Source organism: Falco punctatus (assembly GCF_963210335.1).
Source record: "Falco punctatus genome assembly, chromosome: 8".
NCBI classification, from domain to species: Eukaryota; Metazoa; Chordata; class Aves; order Falconiformes; family Falconidae; genus Falco; species Falco punctatus.
In genome coordinates, this window is record NC_137588.1 from 44221762 (window position 1) to 44249653 (window position 27892).

The 27892-nt window shown below is 49.2% G+C and overlaps 1 protein-coding gene across 15 annotated transcripts in view; it reads left to right on the forward strand.

Annotated features, from left to right (window-relative positions):
- NRG2 (neuregulin 2) overlaps window positions 1–27892 on the forward strand; it is a 164338-nt gene that overhangs the window by 17473 nt on the left and 118973 nt on the right. For 5 of the 15 annotated variants that reach the window (XM_080399344.1, XM_080399342.1, XM_080399331.1 and 2 more), the window contains exon 2: window positions 12035–27571. The exons of 5 other annotated variants lie outside the window; for them this stretch is intronic. In XM_080399344.1, coding sequence (XP_080255470.1) covers window positions 27430–27571 — 142 coding nt within the window. In that variant the 5' untranslated portion in view covers window positions 12035–27429. Of the gene's footprint in view, window positions 1–1025; window positions 27572–27892 lie in introns of those variants that run through there. 5 more of the 15 variants (XM_080399334.1, XM_080399341.1, XM_080399343.1 and 2 more) reach the window with 5 other exon arrangements.

A 27892-nucleotide genomic window follows, 5' to 3' on the forward strand; every position in this document is an offset into this window, starting at 1 on the left:
CATGCTGGCATGATGAGAAAAGGGAGTTGAAGCATCGGTTTAGGTCTGACCACTGCAAAACACCCTCGCTTCTGACAGTCTGCCAAAAGGCAAAGCTGGTCCGAGGTCATCTGTTCTGCTCCTTTCTTGCTGACCCACTGCCAGTCACCCCAAGATGCTTCCCCACATCCTGGTTCATCCCAGGGAACCTTCACCCCGGGTTTGTTGAGGGCTCCGTCTGAGTGGCTGTGTCCTTCCAGCAGCATGTATGCCTATCAGAGCCTGGCTGGGGAAACCTGGTCATGGTGGCCAAGCCATGGAAAGTGTGACACCTAGGACTTCGGATCTTAGGCTTTGCTCACCTTGTGCACAAGGTCAGCCCCTGCTCGCTCAACATATTAACCCCTTGTCAGGCAGCATGCAGAACTTTTGAAGGCATTTGGGCCTCAGATTGATCTTTCTAGGGAGCTTCAGGTCTGTCAGTCACAGACTGATGGTATAGCACTGGCCACATGAAGTGGGGAGAGTCTGGGGTCATTTCTTTCTCCTGGTTTCTTCCTGTGGATTTCCACTGGACCATGCTTCTTTCCTCTGCAGTTTCCATCCAAAAGAGTGACAAGGAAAGGCTCAGTTGTTTTGTTTTTGTGGGCAATGGTTTACAGTCACATTGTTTTCCCATGTTCTTGGTGCAGGGGAGGTGGGGCTCGTGCTGGAGCCCATTGGGGCTATATTTGTTGCAGTAGGGAAAGCGCTGGCTAGTGTTACCGGTGGGTATCCCTGGTTCACAGCCTGAGGTGGTAAAGTCCCAGCTACAGCCTGTGGGCAGGACATAACAACCTTGAGGCTTGGTGCGGGAGCTGTAGGTGGATGTAACTCTTCCTCTCCTCTCTGATCCCCCATATCTGTGTTCTCATCTGGGACCTGCCTTGGGGACACATCATGCTGCAGTGCAAGCTGCAGCGTGAGGTCGTGCGGGGGTGGCCCGGGGATGCTCCTTCTTGGAGCAGGGGTCTTGGGGAAGTAAGTGTGTGTGTCCCTGTGCCTTGGGGAAGTAAGTGTGTGTGTCCCTGTGCGTTTGTGCCAGAGGCTTCCTTTGGAGACAGAAATGACCAGTGCTGGAGACTGGAGATGGAAAAGAAATCCCAGCATCTTCTTATGCAGTAGCCAGCAAATAACCTCTCGAGACTGGTCGTTACTAAGCACAGGGCTGGCCAATGAGTAAAGAGTGGTCCAGGCATGGGCTGGGACATCCTGGCTGGGACTTCCAGTCGGGTTTGCGCCTGTATCCAGAGCGGACAAGCCATGGTAAGGGCAAGGGCTAGAAATACACAGGGATGAGCACTTTACAGTGGAGTCCCAGCTGCCTGAAACAGAGCTGCAGAGATTTGGCTCGGCCCTGCCACAGGCTGTGTGCCGTAGCTTCTTCTTCCCTCAACTACTCAGTTCCCTGCTGTCCTTTTGGCCCCTTTGTGTCAAGTGCCTCCACCCACTAGCCCCATGTACCTTGCGCCTTTATGTTGTGTGCTGCCTGTGCTGCACAGGGAAGCTGCGTGTCCTCCCTGCCTCCCTGTTCTGCACCAGGCGGGGGTGAGGTGAGAGTGAGTCAGTTCTCGGCAGGAAAAGCCCAACTGTCTTAATAAAAGAGCAGATTTAATAAGACAGAATAAGGAGTATATATAGTGAGTAAATCTTATGTCCCTTCAGATGCTGGGCACTCCATGTTTGTTCAGCATCTGACAGACTCTGGATAGATTTCTCCCACGGCTCAGAGCAGATCCCGTCCATGAAGAGAAGCTATCCCTTTTGGTCACCCAAGCCATTATATAATTTTCTTACAAGAAAATGACTCCATTCCTAAAGGATGTTCTCAGGAGGATTTGCGGCTCGCAGTTAGGCAGCAGCAGGGATGAGCAGCCGCTGCCTGCAGGCTCTGTCAGGGCGATGCACTGGCTGAGCCTTTCCTGCAGCCAAGGGGTTTGTGCTGCACAGCCCAGGCTGAAGAACATTCTGTACACCCAGCACAGCCCAGTGTAGCACAGGCACAGGTGTACTCGGGTTATAGATGCATTGCTAACTCCTTGATGCACAGTGGTCTCCTGGTCAGTGCCAATATGTTCCTGCTGCTGAAGCACTCTTGAAGTGTGAAGTGCCTTCATCTAGCTATGTCTGGCCACCTCACTGGGGCAGCTAGGTGCTCCACGCTGCAGCCCAGTGTGATGCTGTTTGCCCATCACCAAACCTGAGGCTCCCCATGTAGCTCAGGCTCATCCTGGCATTAGCTGCAGCATCTTCCAGCATAGCCCCTGAGGTCCCAAACCTTCCTGCACTAGTAAGAAGGGGAGCCAGTCTGGCCTCTTACCTGTTCTTGTCAAACTGATGGTGCTGTCACCAAAACTTGGGCTGTGCTTGTGAATCTCTTAACTCTTGGGAGTTGTGGGACTGTAAGGGGTGACTGCAAGTACCCCTGTGAATTTATGGCTGTTCTTTGGTGCTGTTTCCCTGTCAGTGAAGGTGTCCCCCACAGTCCTGCCAGAGATAGTGAGGCTACAGCAGCAGTCTTGGAGGAGGGAGCAATCTGGAGATGGACAAAGGGTTTGGAGTTTACCATGTGATGGAATGGTTACTTCTGAATGGTTACAGCATAGGGGGCTGGAGCCATCTCTCATCACTCCCTCTATAAACAATGTCAGGTCTCTTTGGTGGAGCAGCCTGTCCTGCTGCTTGCTCCTTTCTCCCAGTGGAAGGGATGAGCTCCCAGATCTGTGTGCAGATGTTACGTTGCAGGCTGGAGCCAGTGCCTGAAAGCCCTGAGACTGTTGAGTTGCTTTCAGTCTCCTGAGTGAGGTGCAGTGGGAGGCTGGGAGCAAGTGGGTGCTGGCTTGTGACAGGTTCAGATTAGCCATGAAATCAGGGCAGTGGCACAGGGATGCAGGGAGAGGCCTCTCCACAGGCAGGGCGAGTCCTGCTCTGCCTTCACTGTGCCTGCAGTCCCTGCTCCAAGGGGCGGTGCTAATCCCCACTGGGCAAAGCAGGGAGGGAGCTGCACTTTGATGGAGATGAGGAATGGTTTAGAGGGAATTAGAAGGGATTTGTAATGGTGGAGGAAATCACAGTAAGTGTGGCTGGCCCTGGCTCGGGTCAGGGGCATTGAGCTGTACAGAGGGGCTTGCTACCCAGGCAGGCACCTGAGGAGTTGCTGTGATGGTGATGGGGCTGCCTCACAAGGGTTTCTTTTAAAGCCCCGTTGCCCACCATTGTGGGGCTGCGTGTGACTTGGTTTCCTTGTACAAGTTTTATAGTGACTGAGACAATCCTGTGAATATGAATGAGCAAAGCTCGTCCCATCTAGAGATGAGTGAAAATGTTCCAGAATTTATTTAGTATCTTTTCTGTGTGCTTGAAATCCACCCTTCAGCTTGAGGGTGTCCAGCTCTGAGACCTACACTATTCTGGGTTAGCAACAAAGAGAACACAAAGAATTTTCCAGTTTGCAGGTCTCACTAAAGGTTTCTCTCAGTTTAAGCTTGCTTCCCATTGTTAGACCATGGTATGGTTGCTTTGGGTAGGAAATTGAAGTGTAGTGTAGCTGTATTACCGTTCCCCCCCATAACGTATTGTCTGTAAAGCAGATGAGAATCAGCTCCGTGTTAGTTTTCCATGTCCACTAATCAATGTACAATTTTTAAGCAAACAAAAAGAAAAGATCAAATTAAATGCAAAGTTAAGAGAGCTACTAGCATCCACCACTGGTAGCTCAGTCTGCTGTCCCAAAGCTTAATTGTGCAACATCATCCCTTCTGGCTGGCTAGCTGGCTTCTCAGTGCTGGCTGAGTGTGATGAGGCAGCATGCAAGAAGAACAGGCTGCCATCCACTGTGCTGGGAACTTCTAGGGTCTCACAGACATCTTCTGTTCCTCTTGACTTGCTGGGACAGGAGGCCAAGTTGATGGACAGAGATGGTGCTGGTCCCAGCCACTCTTATTGCTAATGGTTACAGAGAACATCCTGCTGGCCTGGGCAGGTCCTTGGCTGTCATCGCCGGCTGTGTCTCTCCACCAGCAGCTGAGGTGAGTTGTTGGAGCAGTTTTGCTTCACAGCTCTGAGGCTGCCAGGAAGTGGCAGTGTCTGGCCAAGCACAGGCAGGCTTCTCTGAAGGAGCCAAGGACCTGGCAGGTGGGTGGGAGGCTGACTGCTTCTCCAGCTGCTCTCAGCCTGCTGCAGAGACCACTTTCACCTTCCAGGGTAACAAACTCCCAGCCTGTCAGCGAGATGGCTCTGAGCTCCCTGTGGTGTATGGCAGGACTTGTCCCCTCAGAAATCACACGGCTTGTTGGTCTTGGCAGGCAAGGATTTGGGATGCAGCTGGACTGTGCTGGGGGCTTGCACCCTGGCTGCATAATGCAGAGGCCATGAGGTGGGTGTCCCATGTCCCAGCTGCTGAGCAGTGGTACACTGGCATAGTGTCCTTCGTGTACAATAAGGGGCAGAGCGGGGAAGGCTAGAAACCTGCTGTCAGGTGGAAAACCTCTAACTGCTGCTGTCCCCCAGGGAGGTCTGCAGTGAAAGTTCTGGCAAGCGTGAAGCTCTGCCTGCAGGTGGTCCTGTGCTCTGCTGTTAGCACTGGGAATGTCTCTGCTCTGCTCTCTGCTGCTTCTCAGGCAGCATCTTTGGAAGATCACAAGACAGGAGGGAAGAGGACAGGGGCAGCACATGTGAGGAAGCAGAAGATGGAAGGGTGTAGGAGAGATGTTGGAGACACGGTAGGGAAAGACATGTGAATCCTTTGATTATTTTGTTTATGATAATGATTTCCCCTGATTCCACAGAAGAGTCAGCTGGGCAGTCTGAGTTTCGGGGTGGGTCACCTCAAGGTCATGAAGCAAAAGCTCCCTTGGAGGAAGGGCTGAAGCCGGTGCAGTCCTAATGTGCTTCTGGGCATCTTTGGCTGAGCCCAGTGCAAAGAGGCCTTTTGTTCCTCATGCAGGCTCCACTGAAGACTTGTGTCCAGCACAGACAGCCTCTGACAAAGCTTCAGGGTGACAGAGCAATTTTGTCGGTGGCCTTGTCAGATGCTGAGGCCTTGTTCCACTGAGTGAGGATTTTAGGCTGCAAGATGCATTTGGATACCCATTTAACTGCCAGCCCCAGCCAGCTGTTGTTTTCCTGCTGTTGGAATATAGGGCGAGGGATGGACTGACTTGCATTTTATTGGATCTACTTAATTTTTTAATGCTTTATTTGCTGGAGATGAAACAAACTGAGGCAGGAATTGGGCTGCTCAGATAGGCGGTTCTTTTTTTCTTTTGCACACTAACTCTGTTGTGTGGCTGTAGCACATTGTTTGCAGTACTGTGGGACGATGGGGAAAATTTGGCTTTCTCATCCCACTGGGTGCTGGACACCTCTTGACATGGCTTATCTCACAGTCCCTCGGCTTCATTGCTATGACGTTGTTCTCTGGCACAGATACCAAAGTGCAGTTTGTGCCCATGCTGTTGAACACAACTGCTGAAACCTATAGAGAAGGTTACTTAGTCATGCCAGCTCCTGAACTGTGACCAGGAGTTGTTTTGCCCCGGATACAATAGTGTCAAGGAGTTTACAACAGCATGAGAGTGCAGATACTCATACTATTCTCATGCAGTTTAATATACTGGTACTGCTATATCATAGTGTCTGGTTTTCAAAAGATCACAGCTAATAGCAGCAGCAAGATTCCTGTGGTGCTCAGTGATGTAAATACTGAACCTTAGGACCTGGATGAACATTTCTTTAGTGGTCACCCTTTGCTGTCCTGTGGTGCTTGTAACCCAGAAAAAACCCAGACCCCAAAGGTATTGGGAAGGCAGGGGCAGCCCATAGTGGGATGGATGTCTCAGAAGAAGCATTTATCAACCTGTGCTCTTCTAATCCTGTTGTAGGAGATTATGGGTGTTGGGAAGGAGCAACAGCAGCCTCTCCTAGCACAACTCTTTTGAGCTTCCTGAGAGAGGTGTGGAAAGGCTATGGTAACCTCACACTAGGTCTGCTCGCTGCCCTTCCTGACACAAGGCTGCAGGAGGTCAGGAAGCCATGGAAAGTCAAGGTGCATGGAAGGGTTTTCATGAGATGGCTTCTCCATGGTGAAGGCCCTCAGGGTCCTTCCATTCCAGAGGGTCTGGAGGAGGGAGAGCATCCTTGGGAGGCACCAAGCTCTGTCAATGGGCTGCACAAAAGGAGTGGTTTGCTGTGGCCAAGACAGAGCAGGGTCTAAAACTGAATTTGGTGGTGCTATGAACTGCCTCTGAGCGGGAGCTGGCTCTCCATTGTGTTCAACATGCTCTTTGGAGCTCACAACTGGAACATGCTGTCCTAGAAAACTGCACGTGTTAGTCCCAGAGTCTCCAAGGCCCTTACTCCCATGTAGTGACATCCAGTTGCAGGAAAGTAGGACAGGAGAGACCTGGTGACAGCTCTGATGTGGTGCCAGCCTGGCTGGGGAGGAAGTGACGAGGTCTTCCAGCTCCTGTACAGTTGCTGGTCTGAGCCTGATGTGGGTTTTCCCCAGGAGCTTGGAAAAACGTGGAGGGGAAAGCAAGGTAGAGATGATGAAGGCTGGTATCTTAAGCTGGGCCAAATGTGTGGGTTTTTTTCTATGCATAAAGGTTTTTCAGATCCTAATGAAGGACCAATTAAGTGATTAGTGTCACCTGTGTCTTAATTAAGGTTAATAGGCAGCACCTGTTGCTAACAGTGGGCCATGATGGTCTTCTGAAATGATCCATATCAGCTCTAACCTGCTTAGGGTGAAGCTTGTTCTTCCTGGTGTGGAGAAATCTGCCTGAAATGATATTCAGCTGTAACACAGCTACACTTTGTGTTGAAAGGGACTCTCAGATGAAAATCATATCTGGAAATAATAATGCATTCCCTTGCATGTGTTTCTAATAGCATAGCTGATGAAGTGAAGTCAGGGGACATTTAGAAATCAAATGCACTTGTTTTTATTCCACCCTGTGGTATTGCCACATCTCCCCAGTTTGGAGGAGGTGAGAAGCTGTCAGTTTTGAAGCTGCCCTGTTGATTTCCTACTGGTTCCTGGCTCCTGTGTAGCCATCTCTCCCTGTAGGAGCTGTCTTGCTCCTGCAGAGCTTGGCCAGGCATGCTGGTATGGGATCTTCTGAGGCCACAGTTGCATCTAGGAAACTGGCCTGGGATGCAGGAGCTGTCTGGGAACATGTCTGGGGCCTCCTGTGTGTCCTGTTCTTATCCTGCAAGCTGAAACAACTAGGGTACACGTCAGCTGCAGTAAAAATGTACATCTCCAACTCCTCTGACTATTAAAATATTATATAAGTTTTACAAATGCATGGGAAATAGAAGCAGCCTTTCTGCAATTTGGATGGTGTATTTGTGCACAGTACTGTTCATTCCATCACTTTTAGCCCAGCTGTACTTTAGCAGAGCTGACACCAAGAAATGGGTGCTTTTTGTTTAGGTTTGCCAGAGGAAATGGCTGGACACATAGCTGTGTACTTTGTGTTTGTGCCTGTGTAGACACTCATGTGCAGACCCCACAAATACATATATTTCAATAATTATAAGCAACATCTTCAGGGAAAGCTGCTGACACTTTCCCTTCTTAAACTACATTTTCTGCTCCTTGTGTGATTTGGAAGAATTTCCCATGGGACTGTTTTTCAGGGGCAGGGAAGTCAATGATGGGCAGCTATCACCGTGCAGCTTGCTGCAACTTTCAGTTGATTTCTTGCACACCTGCTATACAAAGTGGTCTTTGCTCACCTTGATCTCCAGGCTGCAGAGATATCCCATGCAGGGATGATGATGGGTGGCTCGATGAAAAGACAGTGCTCAAATAAGTTGCAGTAGCAGTGGGTCTGGACACAGGCCTGGAGTCATTTGTACAGCCTGAGGATGTAGTCTGTCAAATCAGGGGAGACTTTGGGCACGGAGTAATAGCAGGCTCTGATCTGGGTGAAGTGTTTTCCAGACACAAGCTTGAGCTTTGGAATAGGGACCCAAGGCAGAAGCTGCCAGGCAGGCTGGAAGAGTCTTGAGGTGTGGGATGGTGATGGTGCTAATCAGGCTGTTGCCTGGGACACACTATCTCCCCTGCTAGGATGGAAGAGAGTTTGGAGATATGTGTGGCTGGGGATCCTGCATGCCTAATTTCTGCATCTCAACAACAACTTTAACACCCAAGCAGGAGTAAGGCTGCTGAAGCCATGCGAGGTCCACGTCAGATGGCACACTGCTTAGCTCTGGCACCCTGACAGGAAGGTAGAACCAGGGCCCCAGCAGACTTGCATGCTTTGGAGGCACAATCCCTCACCAGTGCCTCTTGTAGGGCACCTGATGAGCCTTTCACAGAGGTCGTGAAGGAGGGAGATCAAAAGGTCTCAGCTACCTGGAGCTGTTTGGGTTGATCCTGCTGCCCTGTTCCAGACCTGTCGTGGGGAATGTGCGCCATCCTCCTTTCCCCTCCATGCTGGTGGTCCTTCTCAGCCAGAGCTGCCCTGCCCTGGCTGCTCAGCACAGTCAGGAATTGCCTGGGTGGCAGGCAGCTGGCTGTGGCAGCCTTCCCTGCCCTTTGCCTGCCTGGAGTTGCCAGACACTGAGCAGATGGTTTCATCTACACCAAGACAAAGCTCTGTCTACGGAGCTGACACGAGAGGCAGAAGAGATGTGTGAACAGCTACACATTCCCTCAGTCGTTGCTTTCCAGCTGTGGCCAGTTAAGACTTCTGAGGAATAAAAAGGCCAACATCTGGGGTGGCTCCTTGGTCCTAGTCCAGATCTGTGGAGGCCAAGAGCTGGCAGAGGAAGAAGAGAACTCAGCTGTTGTGTATAATGGGGACTCTTTTTGCAGGGGTTGCCGGTTACACACTGACCGTGGTGATCGCCAGCTCCCGAGGGAGGAAGCAATCTGTGTCATCTCACAGCGGGCTTCCTTAAATCTCGGCCTGATTAAGCAGTAGCAATATGGGCTGCCTGATATGAAAGAGCCTTCCCTGAAAAGGGACAATTGTTAGTGCAGAAATAGCCTGTTTGTTTGTATTGTCCCAGTCAGAGGCCAGTAGCACACAAAATCATCACATTCTGACTCCAGTTGACTGGGAATCTGGAGATGAATAGTATCCATCAGCTACTGGCATTGGTTTGGGTACAGAGTCTGTTGGCCATACACCTGGGAAAGCTGCATTTGAATGCTCTGGGGTTGTTTTTTTTTTCCAACCTATGTCTGATGGATTTTGGGAATATCCACTCAGATTTTGACCTCTTGTTTATCCTTGAAAAAGCAGTATTTGTGCTTTCCATGGTGAGGCTATGGGCTAAAATACCCATGGAGTGCACAGAGAGATGCTGAGGCTTGCAAGGTGGCGTTGCTATAGAAGGAGGAGGTGGTATGGTAGGTTCTTGAAACAGCTTCTGCTGGATTCATGTGCTAGATTTTAGACACATTTGTGAATGTGGCCAGTGGTTTTCCATCAGCACATTTGCTGGTAGCTGTATCAGAGTGGGTCTGGAAAGGGAGGTTGATACTCAGACATCTGATGAAAAATTGCTGTGTATAGTTACGTCAGAGTTATTTATTCATTGCATAGAGATTAAAGCTTTTTTGATAGAGTGCAGTCATCTTAGCTTGTGGCTGTTGTTTTTCTTAGTTTCTTGTGTATTTTGGGGATCTAATTAATTACAGGGAGTGACTGATGCTCAGAAAAAATGTGGTTCAAACTGAGCTGCAGTTTTCTTCAAGTTTCTTTGCCTTCATACTCAGGAAGCTGCAAGCTCAGGTCCTCAGTATTCAACATGGAAGACTAAAATACTGTCAGCTTCAAGTTGTTTGAGGTAGCATGTTTGTGCTGATATGCAGGCAAACATTAGGGCTTCTCTAATTTGCGGAGCAGAGAGGTGAGGCAGTGTAAAGGCCAGCATTTATTCTTTTTGGCTGGTGGTCTCTATGTAGAAGACATAAATTAAGAGTTGTCTGCTGGGATCCCCTGGAGATGTGATGAGTTTGTGGTATGTTTGGAGGACATCAGCCTCAGGTTTTTCTATTCTGCTGCCCATCTGGAGATCGTCTACTTCTCGTGGGCACGTTCCCAGTACTGCAGAGATAAAGGTGGGACAGCCTGGCACATAGCTTGTTTCAGCAAGTAATTTTAAACTTGGAGATATTAATATGCAACTTCTCTTTGAAAAGCTTTCAAGGAGGGCTTGCCATCCTTTGCAGATGAGATATGTAGGGATTGCTCACTCCCCATTCAAAGGCGGGAGTCAAAATGTGTCATAACCTCTTGAGCAGTGCTGTTAGATATCGCAGGGCAACTACAATCTCTAGCTCAGGAGGTGGACTGAGGAGCAGTTTGTAGGCAGCTGGGAAGGCACTGTCACAGGTGGGATCACTCTGTACTCACCTCATTTCTTGCGGCCTTTACCAAGTTGTGTGCCATTGCTGGGGAAGAGCACTAGTCTTGGCAGACTGTTGCTCTTATCCAGTACAACTTGTACCATCAGCCAGGTACAGATGCCTGAGCTCCCTTCAGTGGTGAGAACAGAGCTTCAGCATCTACTGCAGAGGGAGTTTGCTCTTCCCTGACTCCCATGACACATGATGAAAAGTGGCTTGAGTCCACAGAGCTTGGGGATGACCACTTCCACACTGTGTAATTTTTGGCCCAGGTCACTTATGGGTCCCTTGTAGTGGTCACTGGCTCTGAGACACCGTCAGTAATTTCTGGGGTTTCAGCAGTCCCAGATTCCTGTGATCACAAAGAGGTGTGGCAGCCCCAGCATGATCCATCATGTGCAGTGATCTGTCACCTAGGAGAAGCCAAACTGATCTCGTCCAAACTACAGCCCGTGTGGAAAAGGCTGTACTTGCAATGTGGATGGACAGTCAGAGACTGGGACCTGGGAGCAAGACGGAACGAAGCTGCTGGGCAGTGCAGGCATACTCGGAGCTTAGTATGTGTACTCTCCAGAGATGTTTGTTTGAGCTCCCCTTTTTGCCTATCCCAGCTATTCCTCTTGCCTCCCTGGTGAACATTGCCCTGGACTGCTTGGGCATGTAGGTCTGAGGAGACCTCAGTTTCCATGGAGAAGTCTAGTTTGAGATCTGCAACTTATTTTGATGTAGGGTCTAGGGTTTAGAGCCGCTGCCTGGTGGGGGGAAGCTCCTTCTCCTCTCAAGCCACATTGGGGTTACCTGTTTCATTCCCCCAAACCCTTAAAGCCTTGCTAGAGCCAAATGACAGATGTTAATATCTGTCTTGGGATTTAGATGATAATGTGTCATGCTGAAGGACCCTTTCCTATACAGATGCCAGCTGTCACACCCAAGCATGTTGTGGTCAGCCCTCTGGGTTTTTGCTGAGGGAAGCAGGGCTTGCCTGGGTGTGCAGCACTGAAGGCCAGCTGGTCTACCTGGCCTGGAGGTAGCGTAAAGCCACTCTGGCCTCATGTTGTATTTCTTATTCTCTCTGCCTTTGGGACAGGCTATGCACCAGCAGGGACTTGACTGCTGTGATTATCTGGGCTGTTTAGAATCTGATGGGTCTGACTATCCCTGGGTGGTTCTAGGATCTGATAATCCCACCCCCAAACACACCTTTCTCCAGTTTTCTCCCCAATCCTAGTAACAGTGTTAGCTCTGCTATGTTCATATGTCTCCCAGTCTTCCTTCCCCACAACGTGCCTACCAACCTCACCTGTGCTGAGCCTAGCTCCTGCCACTGCCTGCCCAAATCTCTCTGCAGCTCATCACCACCAGTGTGTCGTGACAGGTTGGCAAAATTTGCAAAAAGAAAATGTCTTCTACCACATTTTTCAGTTTTGCCACCAAATTTTGACAGAGCCAAGAGCCTGGAGCTGCTTCTGCTGCCCTGAGTGTGCTTGGTGACCTGGAGGGGACCTAGTCAAGTCTCTCCTTAGCAGTTTCCAAGCTATTCTTTCTCTCATGTAAGTGCTCTTAAAATAATCATCTGGTCCTGAGCAGCTGGAGGAGTTCAGCTTTGAGACTGATGTTTGCCCACATGTCTTTCCTTTCTTTCAGACTGTGCTGCTCTGGGAGGAGAGGGCAGCTCTTGGAGGACACTAGTTGTGTGGAAGCCTGTTGGACCACCACAGCTCACTTGACTACTACGATCCCAAATCTGCTGTTTTGAAACTAGGCAGTAGGTTGGCAGCTGGGACATGTGAGAGCAGAGGAGGTGAGTTCATGGTAAGAGGACAGCCTTCAGTTTAAGTGCTTGGAGACCAGCTGGTGTTTCTTTGGGATCCTGCAGGGTTTTTGCTGTAGGTGAGAAGGGGCTGTCCTAGGGAGCAGGGGCTCAGGACAGTGTGACCCCATGGGACCCCAAGTCATTTGGCTTTCTGAACATACCTAAGCTACTCACCTGGTGTCTTGGCTTTGTATGGGGTTCATGTTCAGAGAGATGTGACCAACCTGTTAGTTTACCTAGGCCCTGGATTTTACCTAATTGCCTTCTTAATGGCAGGGTTTCTTGTTAGCTCCTTCCCTTCTGTTGCCTTGAACTCTGTGACCACTTCTTTTTGAATGTATTTCCTCTCTCCCCATTTCCAGACGTGTCTCATGTATTACTGGAGAAGTATTGGGGATCCAGCCTAGCTGAGATCATTATCACAATGGGCCTGATTTTCCAGCCTCACCCTTTGCCTTGATTTCAGAGTGGATCATGAGGATAATAGAGCATCTTGGAGCTGATTTAATTTTTGCAGGGATTTGCGTTCCCTGGAAAAACTCCCTGGAGAGATGCTCAGCTTAATCATGATTAAGGCCAACAAAAATCTGGTAGCTGATCCTTTGAGCAATGAGGGGCTGTATTTGACTAGTAGGTGAACCGGGGGTATCTACTGGAAACTAGTAATTTCTTGGGGCCTTACTTGGTCTGTTTTCAGTGTATGGGCTATATTACACTGGGCAGACCAGCTGAGTGACACACCAGTGTTCATGAAGGTGCCTTTCACCTGGAGAAGGCTCCATCTCTTCCACAAGGTATCATGGTTTTCTCCTTAATATCCTAGGTATTGTTTTCAGGCTAAGGACACGTGAGGAAGGAAGAGACTGAGGATGCAGATGGAATGGAAGAAAATGCCAAGTGGTTAAATGGCTGTAGATAAGTGGAGAAACGTCTTAAGAGATTGACGGTTGCCTGCTGGTTGGAGAGGTGGAAGGAAAGATTGCATTCGCACACCAGGATTGCAAATCCACTCATAACCCGTGCACCAACCCCCCCACCCCCCCACCCCACCCCCCCGGTTAAATTGCATTTGTTACTCATTTTTAGCCTTCCCATTTGTAAACTTGCACAGAGCTCTGTACCGCACCTTTATGGCCCCATCTGCTGTTTCCATCTCGCAGAACCTCTGGCCTGTTTTTCGGGGAGAAAGCCTACAGAATAAAACTTGTGCAGTCACACAAGCTGTTGCTGTGCTGGTGTTTTCCTTGGCTGATGTGTCTGCGACGCATTCCTGTATATGCATGATTGTGTGTCAGAGTTCACACGCACAGAGGAGGGATAATTCACAGATAGCTGTGCAGATAAAACGAGCATCAAGCATCAGTGTGTGCCCCAGAAGATGTAATACTTTTGGGGGGCTTTCTTGAAACATCCTCTTATGAGAGTGGCTGTAATGTTTTCTGGACATTGCAGCTTGTGGGCAGAAGCTATGGATCTCTGGCAGGGTGGTGAGAGAGGCTGGCCGGGGGGGAGAAAGTCGGCTGCACCCAGCAGCACCCAGGTTTCAGGGGTGGGTGGCCCCTGAGCGTTTCCTGTCCCCACTAGGTGGCACTGGGAGCCCTGCTATGGTGTCCCTGTCCCCCAGCCACACAGCCTGTCCTGTCCTGGACCTCTCTTCTGCCAGGACAGAGACTCCCTGGACAGGGAGCCGGGCACAGAGGGGTCTGTGCATTGCATGCCAGTCCTTTTCCCATAGGAGCTGGTGTGTCGTTTGGGAGCTGGTGTCTCACAGATAGCGCCTGGTGCTCTAGGAACTATTGCTTCACACATGTTACGCCAGAAGCTTGTGCCTCACACACTGACCCGGCCACACTAGGAGTCATCGTATTGCATGCTTCTCTCTGGGAACTGGTGCGCTTGTGTCTCGGCAGGAGTCGGTGCATCGCATGTGTTGTGCTGAAAGTCAGTGCATTGCGCGTCTCACTGGGAGCTGGTGTATCATATGTGTCGCACTGGGAGTCACTGCATCACAAGTGTCCTGCTGGGAGCTGGTGCGTCACCGGCAGGCCTAGCCCTGCTGGGAGTTGGTGCATTATGTGTGTCCTGATGGGAACTGGCACACAGTGGCTGTGCCTTGCTGGGATTCAGTGTGTTTTGCACATACTCTGCTGGCACCTTGCACCCTGGCTCTGCTCTACTAAAAGTTCTTGTGTTGGCTGTGTCCTACTGGGAGTTGGTGTGTTAGATGTGTCCCACTGAGAATCTTGGCACTACAGGTATCGTGCTGGGAATCAGTCAGTCCCTTGTGTCCTATGGGGAGCTGGTGTGTCTTATGGGGCTCAGCTCCACTGGCAGCCAGTGCATCACAAGTGTCCTGCTGGGGGTTAGTTCAGCACAGGCATCCTGCTGGTAGTCAGAGCATCAGCTAGGAGCTGATACATCACACATTAGTCTTGTCTGGCTGGGAGTCAGTGTGTCACGAGTCCTGCTGGGAGCTAATGGTTCCCACGTGTCCCTCTAGAAGTGTGTGCGCTGCCCTCTGGCCCTGCCCTGCTAGGAGCCAGTGCAGTATGTGCTGACTGTTCCTCGTAAGAAATCAGTCTCATGTGTCCTGCTGGGAGCTGGTGCCTCACAGGTCTGCTAGGGCTCTGTTTCTCGCTCTCCTGCTCTGTCTCGCTAGGAGTCAAGGTGCCACATGCTGGCCCTGTCACTGGAGCAGCACAGCGTGTGCCCTGCTCTCCGTGCAAGTCTGCTGCACAGAGCCCATTGCCCTGGTTTGGTCTCCCCAGTCTAGCATACATGAGCTCCTGCTTCCATCAAGGATCAGGAACGCCGGCCACAGCTTGCTCTGCTGAAGGCTTCTGGTTTGCAGTGGACATGGGGATGCCACAGCACTGTGATTATTTTAATTAATTTATTTTAAATAGCTATAGTGCAGAGAGTTAAATGGCATGAAATAAGTGCACAAGCTTATCCGCCATCCTCCACCACTGCTCCCAGGAGCAGGAGCAGGAGCAGGAGACACATCTGTCCGTGCCTGTCTCTCTCTATCCTGCCACCATGTCCTGCCTGCTGGGACCTGTCCTGACACCTGCACTGCCCCAGCACTGCCTGCTGTGTCCTGAGGTACCTGCAGCTTCCCTGGCCTTTGGGGACCCTCTCTGCTGCGGGCCAGCACCTGCCCTGAGTATGCCATGGCAATGGGCGAGGGAATGGCTTTTGGCAGCAGCGCTGTGCCCAGAGCTTCTGGCCTCTGCCTGTCACCTCTGAGTGGAGGTGCATGGTGAGACAGGACCCCAGCCCTGCCATAAGGGGGCTGGCCCCAGCCAGATGGACCCTCTCTGCCTCGGGTCACTTGTGGCACTTGGTGGAGTTGTGTGGTGGCTGCTACCTCCCCGTGCATGTGCTGCTCCTACACAGGCATGCGGATGTCCTCCCTTCTTCTGCAGTTCTCCAGGCTCTTTGGTCTTCTGTCAGGGCTGCAGAGCCTTCCCTCTGGCCCCATGCTCTTCCCTCCATCCCTATGCCCTTCCCTCCATCCCCATGGTTTCCTGCAGGGCTGTGGGCCCTTCCAACTGATTCCCCATTGCTGTGGCTTGTATCCCTTGGGGACTCTCCACACCCCCATGCCTGCTCAGTCTGCACCTCTAAGTCTTCCCTTTGTGTCCAGACTCTGATGGTGCCTTTCTCATTATCCTGGCTTTCCCCCAGCACCCTGGCTAGTGGCTGTTTTTCAGCCATCATGTGGGTGGCGTTGCAGAGAGAGAAGCTTGGGTGAACGATGATTCCATGGGGGGAGAGTTCAACCATTCTGTGGTTTTAGGATTCCTTGGTATGAGGCAGATAACACGAACTGAAGCAGCCAGCTTTGCAGAGCTGGTGAGAGCTGGTAGCAGTTATATGAGGCTTCCCTCCTTTCCCCTTAACCTGAGCAGCCATGGTGTGGGTGAGGTAGGGGCTCAAGCCCCATTAGTATGGCTCTCCCCCTTCACAGCAGCTTTCTCAGGCTCCCTACTAACTCAGGAAGAGGTGTCAGTGCTTTGGGGCTACTCCTAGACTTTCTGGACCTGAAAGAAAAAGCAGAAAAATCTCATTTTTATCATGCTGATGCTTGTTGTTTGACTGCAGTTGGTGTGGCTGTCTGGTGGGGCTGATGATGGAACAGTGGCCCCTGCCAGGGGCCATGGCAAGCCTCTCTGATAAAGTCCAACCATGTGTCTATGCTGGTGCTGTGGTGCTGCACTGTTGCATGGGGTTGTTCCTCCCCAGGTGCAGGACCCTACATTTGCCTTTGGTGAACTTCCTGAGGTTCATGTCCACCCAGCTGTAGCTAGACCACATCTGGCTGAATGGTAGCGTAGCCTCTGGTGGATCAGAGACTGCTCCCAGTTTTGTATCCTCAGCAGACTGGCTGAGGGCACGCTTTGTCCCTTCAGCCAGGTCACTGATGACTGAGTTGAACAGGACCCCTGGGGAACACTGCTAGCTACAGGCCTCCAGCTCAGCTCTGCACCACGGATCACAGCCCTCTGAGCTCTGCCGTTCAGCCAGTTCCCAACCCACCTCACTGTCCACTCATCTCACCCACACTTTGTGAGGTTATGTATGAGTACATTATAGGAGATGATATTATGGGTTGCATGGCTTAGGGTGACTAGACCTGGGTTTGACAACCTTCTGCTGTCCCTGGAACGAATGCAGGAGCTGGAATGCTGGTTTGAGCTATGGCTGTTCTCTGTTGCATAGCTGCTTTCAGTTCCTGAACTTGCTTTTATTTGATCAATGAGTGCCAGCTGCAAAGTGCACACGTGATGACCCTGCTCAGGTGACTGTGTCCGCCCAGTGCTTTTACCTTGAGGTCACTCTCAGCTCAGACTAGATTTTAACTGAGGTCTGGTGAAGCTCTACAGATCCTGTTAGCAGCCTCTTGAGCTTGGTGAGACCTGTGCTTGCAGAGCAGCAGCAGCCCCAGAGAGAGACTAAGGTAGGTTTGGATATGTCAAAGGCATGAGAGAGAGACTGTAGATGTTAGATGTCCTGTGTAAAAATATTGCCTGTTTTGCCTAAAACAATTTGCAGTGCTTCTGCAAGCTGCGACCCGACTGCTTGAATGTGCTTAGGTTGTCACTAGAGGGAGCGCCGTGTGATTTTTCATTAATCTTGAAAAAATTACACGATGCAGAGACCCAGCTGGTGGAGCAGTTTGGCAGGAGGGATGCAGGAGAGATTCTGCAGTCGCTGCGGCTTTGTAGGCATAGGTGTTTCTTTAGCTGCAAGGGATTCTCTTGTACTGCTCAGCCAGCAAGGTGTGGGGGGAGAGGGAGGAGCTAAGCCCCTTAAAAAGGTCAGTTTGCTAAGCGGGAATCACTTTCTTGATTCTCATTTTGGCTCTTTGAAGTGCAAGGTTTTGAAGGTGGACAGGGCCCTGCCCAGGCTCTGCAGGGGAGATGGCTGGAATGGGAGAGATGTTTGATCTAGTTGGCTTTGCTGCTACTGCAAATTCACTGGGTTTGCTCTGTCTGTAAGAGGCCTGGCTTGACGCATGCAGCTGCTGGAGACCTACTTCAAGAGCTCTCTGTTACCCAGATTCTGGTACCATTGCCGCCTGGCTGTACTGGGTAGAGCTAAGTTGCATTTCTGTGCCATGCTGTGCTGCAGCGGACACGTTCAGAGGTACCCCTCCAGGGCTAGAATCGAAATACAAGATGAGGAACAAGGGAATAGAGACAATGCAAGGAAACAAAGAGACCATAATAGTATCCTGCCTTGCCTTGAATTGGATAATTCCCCTATGACTAGTTGGTGGGCAGTGGATTACTCAGTGGGAGGAAAGAGATCTGGAGTCAGTCCTGTGAACTTCGTTCCCTCATTTCTAAAATGATGTTGTGAACATCTGGCTTGCACATGGAGCATGACGCTTGGCTCACAGAAGCATATAAATGTTTTCAGATCCTTGAATGGCTGTTGCTGAAATGCGAAGGATCATCATTAATGAAGTCTGCAATAACACTGACGGAGCATTTGTGTTTGTTTCAATTTGTAACTATGTTCTAACACTTGTTAACGAATGCTATTGTGGGTTGCAATGTGACCAAGGAACACTTGAGGGTAAACATGACGGGGTGGTTGTTCCTGGTTTGTGCTACTATTTATCACTGCAGGTGTTGAAACATACCATGTTGTGCAGCAAGGCTTTAAATGGGTGAATAGGGCAAGAGGGGAGACTTAGCTACCACTACTTCCTTTGTGGTTTTTCCATCTGCTCCACTTACATAGCAAACACAAACAAATGCCACAATTGGCTGATATAAGAAGATCAGTTGTGATGGGGAGCTGAATATCCATATGACATCAGAAAAATCTAGCTGGTGGGCTGGAGGCTGGTTTCAGACAACATGGCTTGGAGTAACCGTGCTATCCCCCATAAAGAGACCTACGCAAAGACCTGAGGAAGCAGCAGATGCTCATACATAAGCCAAAGGTGAAGGGATAGAACTGAGATTAATCAAGCAAAGGCCTGCATGGGTGAGGAAGGGGCTTATAACTGAACTCAGACAAATAAGGGAGACATACAAGAGGTGGAAGCAAAGGCAGGTGACCCAGGAGGATTATAGAGTCGCTGTCTGATCTTGCAGGGATAGAGTGACCTGGAATTGAATCTGGTGAGGAGCGTGAAGGATGGTAAGAAAGGATTCTGTAAGTATGTAAACAGCAAAAGGAAGACTAGGGGAAGTGTGGGACTGCTGCTGATTGGTGCTGAGGGCCTGGTAACAGAAGATGTGGAAAAAGCTGAGGTACTTGATGCCTTTTTTGCTTTAGTCTTTACCGGTAAGACCAGCCTTCAGCAATCCTAAAATCCTGAGACCAGGGGAAAGGTCTGGAACAAGGAAGACTTGGCTTCAGGTTAGGGAGCACTTAAGCAAACTGGACCCATGAATGCTTAAGAGGCTGGAACATCTCTTATATGAGAGGCTGAAACTGGTCCAGAAGAGAAGGCTCAGGGGAACCTTATCCATGTGTATAAATACCTGATGGCAGGGAATGAAGAAGAGGGAGCTGGACTCTCCTCAGTAGTGTCCAGTGACAGGACCAGAGGCAGTGGGCCCACAGGAGGTTCCATCTAAACAAAAACGCCTTTTCTATTGTCAGAGTGCTCAAACACTGGTATGGACTCCCCAGAGAGGATGTGGAGTCTTCATCAGTGGCGATATTTAAAACCCATGGGACTCATGCCCCTTCCCCCCCATGCCCATCAGTGGGCATGGACTCCTGTGCAGGCTGTGACCCACAATACCTTCTAGATCCTTCTCTGCCTGTGGGACTGACTGCCCTGCTGAGGTTTGGCATGATGTATTCACACTGACTCAGTTGTTTCTTATTTCTTTTCTGACTGCATCTCCCAGGTTCTGGAGATTGGTTTGGATCCAAAGCCTGTCCTGTGATACACTGGCAGCCTCTTCTGTGCTGGCATCATCTGCTTGATGAATAAACCTGCTTCCTTTTCTGTTATCTGGCTGTAAGTAAAAAGGCTAATTAGGATTGACCCAAACCCCAGCTCTGTGAATCCTCGCTTGATGCATCTTACATTAGGCAGCAAGCCATTTATGACTACTCTTTGAATCTGTTTTTTCTAGATATTCTCCCATCATATTGCCATTTGAAGCTCCCTTCACCAAACAAGTATCAAAAAACTTACTAATGTCAAGAAGTGATAACTGTTGTTTTTCCTCATCTACAAAGTTCTTCCACCTGGCTGTCCCAGGAAGCTGTGTTGGTCTGAAGAGGTTGTGTTAGTCCCTGCACCCTTCCTTGCTTGCCTTTAGTGCTTATGGTAATGAAAACTAAGGTAGCAGGTCTGTAATTGCCCAGAGTTTCTTTTCTTTCATTTTGTAAAGCAGCACTTCATTTGCTCTCCCTGCAGCCTTATAAGGCTGCTTGGTTGTCTCTGGAGCCCAAAACTCATCAACCTGCTTCAGTGCCTTGAGATAAGGCTGATCAGGCACATCTCATTTAAAACAGAGAAGTACTCCTTACTCTGCTCTTGCCTTATCAGAGGGTTAAATCATGTCCTCCTGTGGCTGATAATAGCTGTGCTGCATCAGCTGCTACTTTTTTCTCACACAGTGACCTTCAACATGTATCCAAGACAGCTGATAGCTTTCCAGCTCTGAGAAGTGGACATGCCTTCTCTCTCTCACATGACTGATGGGCTTAGAAGAGTTTGTCACCCTCAGTGATCCTCCAAAGCTAAGTGTCTTGGCTTTTCAGCTTTGCCCTTTTCTTGTGAGACTACTTTTAAGTGTTGCCTGTTGCAATCTAACCTAATGTCGATTCCTCCTTCTGACCGCCACCTCTCATGTTTCAGCCATATTGGTCCTTTCCCTTTCTTCCTGCTTTTTCCTGGCAGTGAGAGAGCTTGTTTAAGGCCCACTTCTTCAACACACTAGCAGAAACTGTCATTGCTCTTTGTGTAGTTCAGCCTTCCAAAATATTCATACCAAAGCTCAGAGCTTACAGTGGTTTGCCTTTCTGAAATCAGCATTTCAACTCCCCTGGTATACCTTTCAAGGCTCCCCAACCCTTTTGGGTCAGTCACCTTCACCCATGTTGCCTTCCATGTTTGTGTTCTCCTCAGTCCTCCACACTGAGTCACTCCTGAGAGTAAGCCTGTCAGTCACCCATACTGTTCCTGTCCCAGCAGATTGTCCACAGTGTGTTCCAGTTTTCCCCTTTTATCCCCAGAACTTCTCTGCACTGTGGGGACTTTCTGGTCTGAGTTTTCCATTCTCCCTGGACCCTGCAGCCGATGCCTACATCCTTGAAGCACACAGTATCGCTTGTCCTGGAACAGGCTGATACTTTTCTGGGTTCAGTTAGAGTTCTCCCAGACAGTTGCTAGGAGAAAATCATCATTCTGGTCATTTATAAAGCCTTCCTGTTTATTTTAAGCTAGCATCTCCAGGGCATTTGGCAAACTGATGCAAGGCTCCTTGTGCTTCTCCTATGGCAACTGTGACTCCTCTATCTTCCTGGATACTGTTGTCTGGACCTGTTGTACTTATGCTATAGCCACTCCTGCAAAGTTACCAGGCTGTTTTTTAGAAAGAAGGCTCTTCAACTCTGTTTTTGTCTGTTATTATCACTTGAATGTGGGATGCATGAAATTCTTCTCCTTCCTGGTTTACTCTGTGGTATGTAGTGGCTAGCTATGTAGTTGATGCACATCACAGAGCAAAGATGACCTTGCAAGTCTTAATTATTGTAGTGCTAGATCTTCCAGAAGCATGGTCAAACTCAACTGAACTGTGGTCCTTCCACTGTGCTGACCAGATGACCTGCATGGTATTTGGGTTCTTCATATGTGTCTTCTTACTGTCCAAGAGGATGTTGACATGTAGCTTGTAGCAATGAAGGCTTCTCAAGGTCCCTCTGAGCTGGGGGATTGCATGACATGGAGATGTCTAGATCACGTAGCACAGGGATCCTCAAACTATGGCCTGTGGGTCGGATACAGCCCCCCAGGGTCCTCAATCCAGCCCCCAGTATTTACAGACCCGCCCCTGCCCAACCCCCCCCCCCCCCCCCGCTGGGGTTTGGGGGGGAAACCAAGCAGCTGTGGATGACTGTCTGCCACTTGATCCATGCGCCGGCCCCCTGTTTAAAAAGTTTGAGGTCCCCTGACGTAGCACAAGTAACTGTTACCCCTGGCTGGCATGGGAAGGCTGTGGTGAAATCCTTTTAAATCAAACAAGAAGCCCTTTTTTTTTTTCTTTTCTGCATTGGTGCTCTTGTTTTTCATTCAATGTAATAGATATCTGGCTACTATGAAATTGTGTGCAGCTCTGTGGGATAAGGAAAGACAGTAGCCACTCTGCTGGTGTTAGTGGATCAAAAAGGCTGCTTTATTGTATGTGAAATGAGTAGAGACAATCTTCTATTGAAGGGCTGGACAAAATCCTGTCTATGTAGTGTTCTTCGAAAACCTGCTGATGCTTAGCTGGGCCAGGCTAGGATGTACTGTGAGAGGATATCCAGGCCAGTACCCTTGATGCAGTTGTGATTATAGGGCATCTAGTAATTTGCGTCTTGGATACAGTGGAGACTGAAATAGCATTGAGGAGCCTTGTGCTACCGCAATGCTACTATGTGCAGTTCTTGTGTGCCAGCAACTCGTTTTGGAAATCCAGTCTCCATTACTATAGCAAAAGACACACAGGAGCAGGAGCTGACTGTCCCAAGGATGTCCGTCTTCCTGCCACTACCTTGCTTGCGCTAGAAGGCTTTCCTTCCTTTGAAGTTCTTCTGCAGACCGTGTCTGCTTGCTGTGAATCTCCTCTCATTTTATGATCAGTTCTCCTTTCTAGTACACCAAGTGAGTTTTAAAGTATGGCCATTTTACTTGCTATGATGACTCAATCCAATAGATTTTTCTCTTTTTCCATTAGAGAATATTCCCCTTTGCCTTTTTCCTTGATTGAAAGCTTCTGAACTCTTCTTGTAGTTTTCAGTCCTTCACTTGCTTCATCACTGTGTGGCACGCTGTTCTTTGTGAAGGTGCTAATTGCTAGGAAATGTGGTCCTCTAGATCCATAGATCATAGGCTGGTGAATCTGACCTTGATCTAACTCCAGTATAAAGAGAATTTCTGCCATTTTAGTGCTTGCTCTTCCTCTAAGGGATCCAGTTACTTGCAGTTTGGCTGCATACAGTTACTAACTTCCTGGGTATGAGATCATTTAATGATGACAACGAACATGTAAAACAGGGCTAGTATTTTAGTGTTGATATAAGCAACGAACATTTGTTTAGCTCTTGAGGCTGTTAGCTGAGAGATGTAAAGCACTGTTTTACCACAAGCCACAGAAGACTACAGAAATAACTGCCCAGGGCCGGAGGGAAGACTGTGGTTGCAGAGTCTATATCTGATGAAAAGGTAACACTGGCCTGTAACGTCCAGGCTGGGGCAACCACAGAACAAGCATTTTGTAGCACATCCACAGGTCTCCTCACCGTGCACTTCAGGGCAGATGCTCTTTGCAGCGCGTCTTGAGCTTGAGGGGTTAATATGATAATGTGAGCTACCCTAAAGCAGTATACATGGTAATACAGTTAGCTCTTCCCCTGATATACATAATCATAGAGCTGAGATCAGGGCACCTTCCCTTCACTCAGACATAGTGATTGCTGGTACCAGTCACAGGTTATAAACTAATTTTGGCAGTTGGCCATAAAACTGCTCCTTTCAGTGAGACACAGAGGCGTCTGGTGTCAGCCTGACACAAACCATTTGACCAGGGAAAGGCCTCTCTCCTGGTGGGTTTGCAGAAGGGCTAGTGCTGTTAGTGAAGGTAGAAGTATTGAAAGAGGGGCTCATAACCCCGCACTAATAAATATTAAATGCCTGTTATCAGACCTGGCGCTTGCTTTGTGGCCCTGGCTTTTTAGCCTGCTTCAGTGGTTATCCACTAAACGCAACAGGTTTATCAGCAAGTTCAAGCATGTTTGGACTGCAAGGTCTCTCCTGGTGTCTGGCATGTGAAATTATCCTAATCTGCCTTTAATATCCTACTCTGTACTCTGGGTGCCATGACACACAATCTCTGCCCTGCACCTCTGGTTTGGGTTACTGGCTGCTCACAAAAGGCTTTAATCCTCCCCATCTCTGTAAACACTGCAGTGTACTTATTTTCCCCCCATCAATGCAAGAATTTGGCAGGCTGCCAGAGCCTGTGGGCTGGTAGGGGGAGAAGAGGCTGCCTCTGCTTTTCTGGGGAGCAGGGGGCTGTGGTTATTTGGTGAATGGCAGTCTGGAAGCGAGCATGGTGGCTGTTCATCCTTGTGCTGCCCCGACTGCTGTTCAGTGCTGGTGGCAGAGCCATGTGGAGCTCTGGCCTTATAGCTGGAAAGCTTTGTATGCCTTCAATGACTTTTTCCCTAGGAGGGTAGGGGATGGGTCCCCAGGGAGGTGGGGATTTTCATTGTTGGAGATTCCTGGGTAATGGGTGCAGGAGGTGCCACGAAACCACTGCAATGGTGAGGAATCTGAAATTAAATGAGCAGTTGTTGTAAAAATCTTCTCTCAAATAGATTCTTTTGGAACCCTGAATCACCACATGTTTGTTGATAATGATAGCAATCTTGCCAGGGTGGAAAATGGAGGATCAACCACCTTCTGATCTCCTGGCTTTCAAAAGATGACTGTGCACTCTGCTCAGTCGGCTCATTTAACTGGGTGCTTCCAGGAAGTTGGGTTTCACTTCCATAACCAACCTGAGGATTAAGAACAGGGTGGTAACCGCTGTTGGTCCACCTCATTTCAGCAGCTTTAAGAAAGAAAAACAAGGGGAAAAGATCGTATATTTGATAAGGTTTGCTTTTTTTTCCTGGCTCACTGGCACAGGAAGGCAAAATAAGTCTGGAAAGAGGCAACATGTCTTACTAAAAACAAGAACAAATCACAGAACCCCACTAAAGCTCACAGGTTGATAATGAAGCTTCCTGTCTGAACGTGGTTGTGCTTGCCTGTAGTAGGGCACTTGGAAAGTATTTGCATTGTTTTCTCTTCTTCCTTCTGTCAGGGAAGATAGTATTTTTGTTTCTCTCCATCTCAGGGCATGAAGCTCTAGGGATGCTTGGGACATCTCCCCCCCTGCTGCCAATGCAGTACCGGTTGTTTCCATCTCAGAGCTGCTGGACTTGCCCTTTTGAGAGGATCACTGGTTCCTGGGACACTTCACCAGAAGAAAGTGCTTCCAGATAGGCTCAGTAGCCCACTGGGAACAGACTGAGCCAGTTAAGAAATGTTGCTGTGCTCTGCCAGAAGAGTTCGGTTTGGATAATTACAGCAGGTCATTAGAGAACAATAGGAGTGGAAAGTACAGATTAAGCCATTGTTATTTCTACTGTATATATGTTATGCAAGGATGGAATATAATAGTGTCATAGGGACTCAGGTAGAAAAACATTTCAGACTGGCTGTGGGCAGCAGAAAATTTGAACAGAACAGCTCAGAGATTGACTGGTCTGAGTGCAACAAAGGGCTGTTTTGGAGCTGATGAAATGGGTAGGGACTTAGTTTTTTTCTCCCAAGGCTGACAAACTTTACCACTGCTGGTTATTCCAGGAGACAAACTTGAGTGTATGAAACGTTGCAGATATGGTTTCTTGATTGTTTAGCTAAACATCCATTTCCAATCTGGTAGAACAGTGTGAGGTGTCTACAAGCTGGTTGTCACTGTGCTGAGTATTTGCTTTAGTCCCTTCCTGTGAGCTTTTCCACCACAACATGTTCTGGGACCTTCACTCTGTGTGTGAGGATGTGAGGAGGGGCTTTGGGTCCCGTGAATGTCTCCGGGGAAGCACCTTAACTGTGTGGAATAAAGAAGCATGTGATTGTCTTGAACGGAAAACAGAGGGACTGGCATTAAGCGTGTTATAGCACTCTAGCAAGCCTTCTTGCAAGGAAGTTTAGATTTATCCCAAGCTAAAGCATGGCACAGTCAAGGGCCTGGCAAACATACTCACGTGTGCTTTGATTTGAGGGACATGGTATTGGTACTTGGGTAGAAAGCTTAGGTATGTAGGATGTGGTCTGTGCTTCAGCCTTACTGGCTCACCTTATGCAAGACATATGCACCTGCAATGGTGTTAAAGCTTTTTGATTGTCCTTAGTCCCTGTTTCCAGGCCTGTCTTTTTTTTGGCTTCTCCCCCTGTCCCGGATCCAGCAGCTTGGAGGAGACCGCATATCTGTTTGCCTGGTGCACAGTCTCCAGGAGAGCTCGGGCTCCTGCCTGCTTTTTGGGCCTCCTCCCTGCAATGTTGACATGCTCATTTATCATCTTGTAATGCCTGTTTAGCCCTGTTTGTGTCTAGGACTTTCTGAACTTGTGGTGCCATATCCTGAGGCCAGTGCTGGCAGTTCATCGTGTTCAAATCGCCTCTTTTCATCAGACTTCCCAGGCAGTCTGCAGGAGATCTGTGCAGAGGAGGAGTCGTGGTGCGTTGACAGAGATGTAGATAGAAGGAAAACCATGCGCATGTTCTGCTGAGCTGGGAGACGTCTCAGGGGGCCTGTTGTCTCAAACTCTGCTGCTCACTGAGGTGCCTGCTTCTCAAGTAGCACATGAGCACACAGTTTGAAGCAGGACAGTGACAAGCAGCACTGCAGGATGTGTCCCTTTGGGCCACCCCAAAGGGCACAATTAGTTCCAGAAGCTCCCAGGGCATTACAGTAAGGGGAGTCTGTACTCCTGAGAACTGGATAAATGATTTCTGCATTATCTCAGTTTGGAAGTCTTTTGCTTAGGCCACAGGAAGGTGTTGCTTCCCGTGCAAAGACCTTGGTCAATCCCTTATTCCAAGGCAAATCTGGATTAGCTGTGAAGAGGGAATGTCTGTAGATTTGGAGTCAGTACAGCAGGGTAAACTGAGGCTCAGTTTGCCTGGAGGAGGAAGCACAGGGAAATGTAGCACTAGCTTTCTAGGGCCACATTGCCAGTGGGAGTGTGACAGGAGAAAGGACACAGACTCACTCCCATTGACTTCTTGGTCTGCTTGGTCCTGAGATTTTTAGCTACTTTCAGCTGGCTCATGAGCACAAAAATTGTATCGTGGTAAAGGAATTGCTAAGCCAGAAATGCCACCTCATATGAAGTTATTTAAGCATATTTCATGATGTATTTTTATGCCTCAGTAATTATCATCCATACCCATATTGCCCTACTTACGCTTTCCTCTTGTGTCATTAATTGTTCATGCAGGATTGTTTTCCCCAGAGGGTGTCATCCAATACATTATAGAAGTAGAAGACACTGAAGTGTATCATATATAACCGTTTGCATATTTTTTTTTTCAGAACTGGCTTGTATGCAATTAGCGTAAAATAGTTGAGCATCAGAAGCTTCCTAGTGGAGGAGATCAAGTGGACTTGAAAAAGCTCTGTCTCCCACTGTCTCAGGTAGAAATTTCACCAGGGGAGCTCACACCAGCACTGCAGGCAAGGCTGAGCAAGCAAATTGAGGAGGGAGGGCAAGGGAATGTTGTAGTTTTTGGGAGATTGCAAGAAAAGCACTGAACTGAATTCAGCTCCAGAATGGATCGGACAGGTCCTAGCAGATTGGTCAGGACACAGTAAAGAGGCTGCTTACTAGCCTCAGTGGTGCTGCTGATTTCTTTCTGTGTTCTCAGAAACTGTTGGGTCCAAACAGCCCCCTTCTACACAAACCTGACTGTCTAGCAAGTTTGCGCATGCATGTGCCTGGCTCTGAAAAGTGTTACCCAAGCTGGGTGAAAAATGCAAGCATCAGAAGAGATCCTCCCATTGAGTCTAGGACCAGAAAGAAGCAGAAGACATTGCAGGGGAGGAGAATTTCTGCTCAGGGGACTGCAGGTATTCCCATTGAGATGGAGGAGATGCTGTTGCCTGTCCTGCAGGCCCCATGAAGGCTCTCGGGAAGCAGATATGGTTTGTGGCGAGATGCTGTAAATCTGTAGGTTTCTGCTCTGTCAGGAGGCAAATCTGGCCACCAGTTCCCCAGGCCATCAGCTTGTCTGGGAAGGGTAATGGAGCTGGCGTGGACTCTGCAGAGGCCAGTCAGACACTGGGTCAGTACTGAGGCATGGAGCGCAGCTGTGAGCTACTCTGAGGGGTGGCTGAGTGTACCATCTCATTTTGTTACAGTTGTGGGCTGACAAGGTTGCACTGATCACA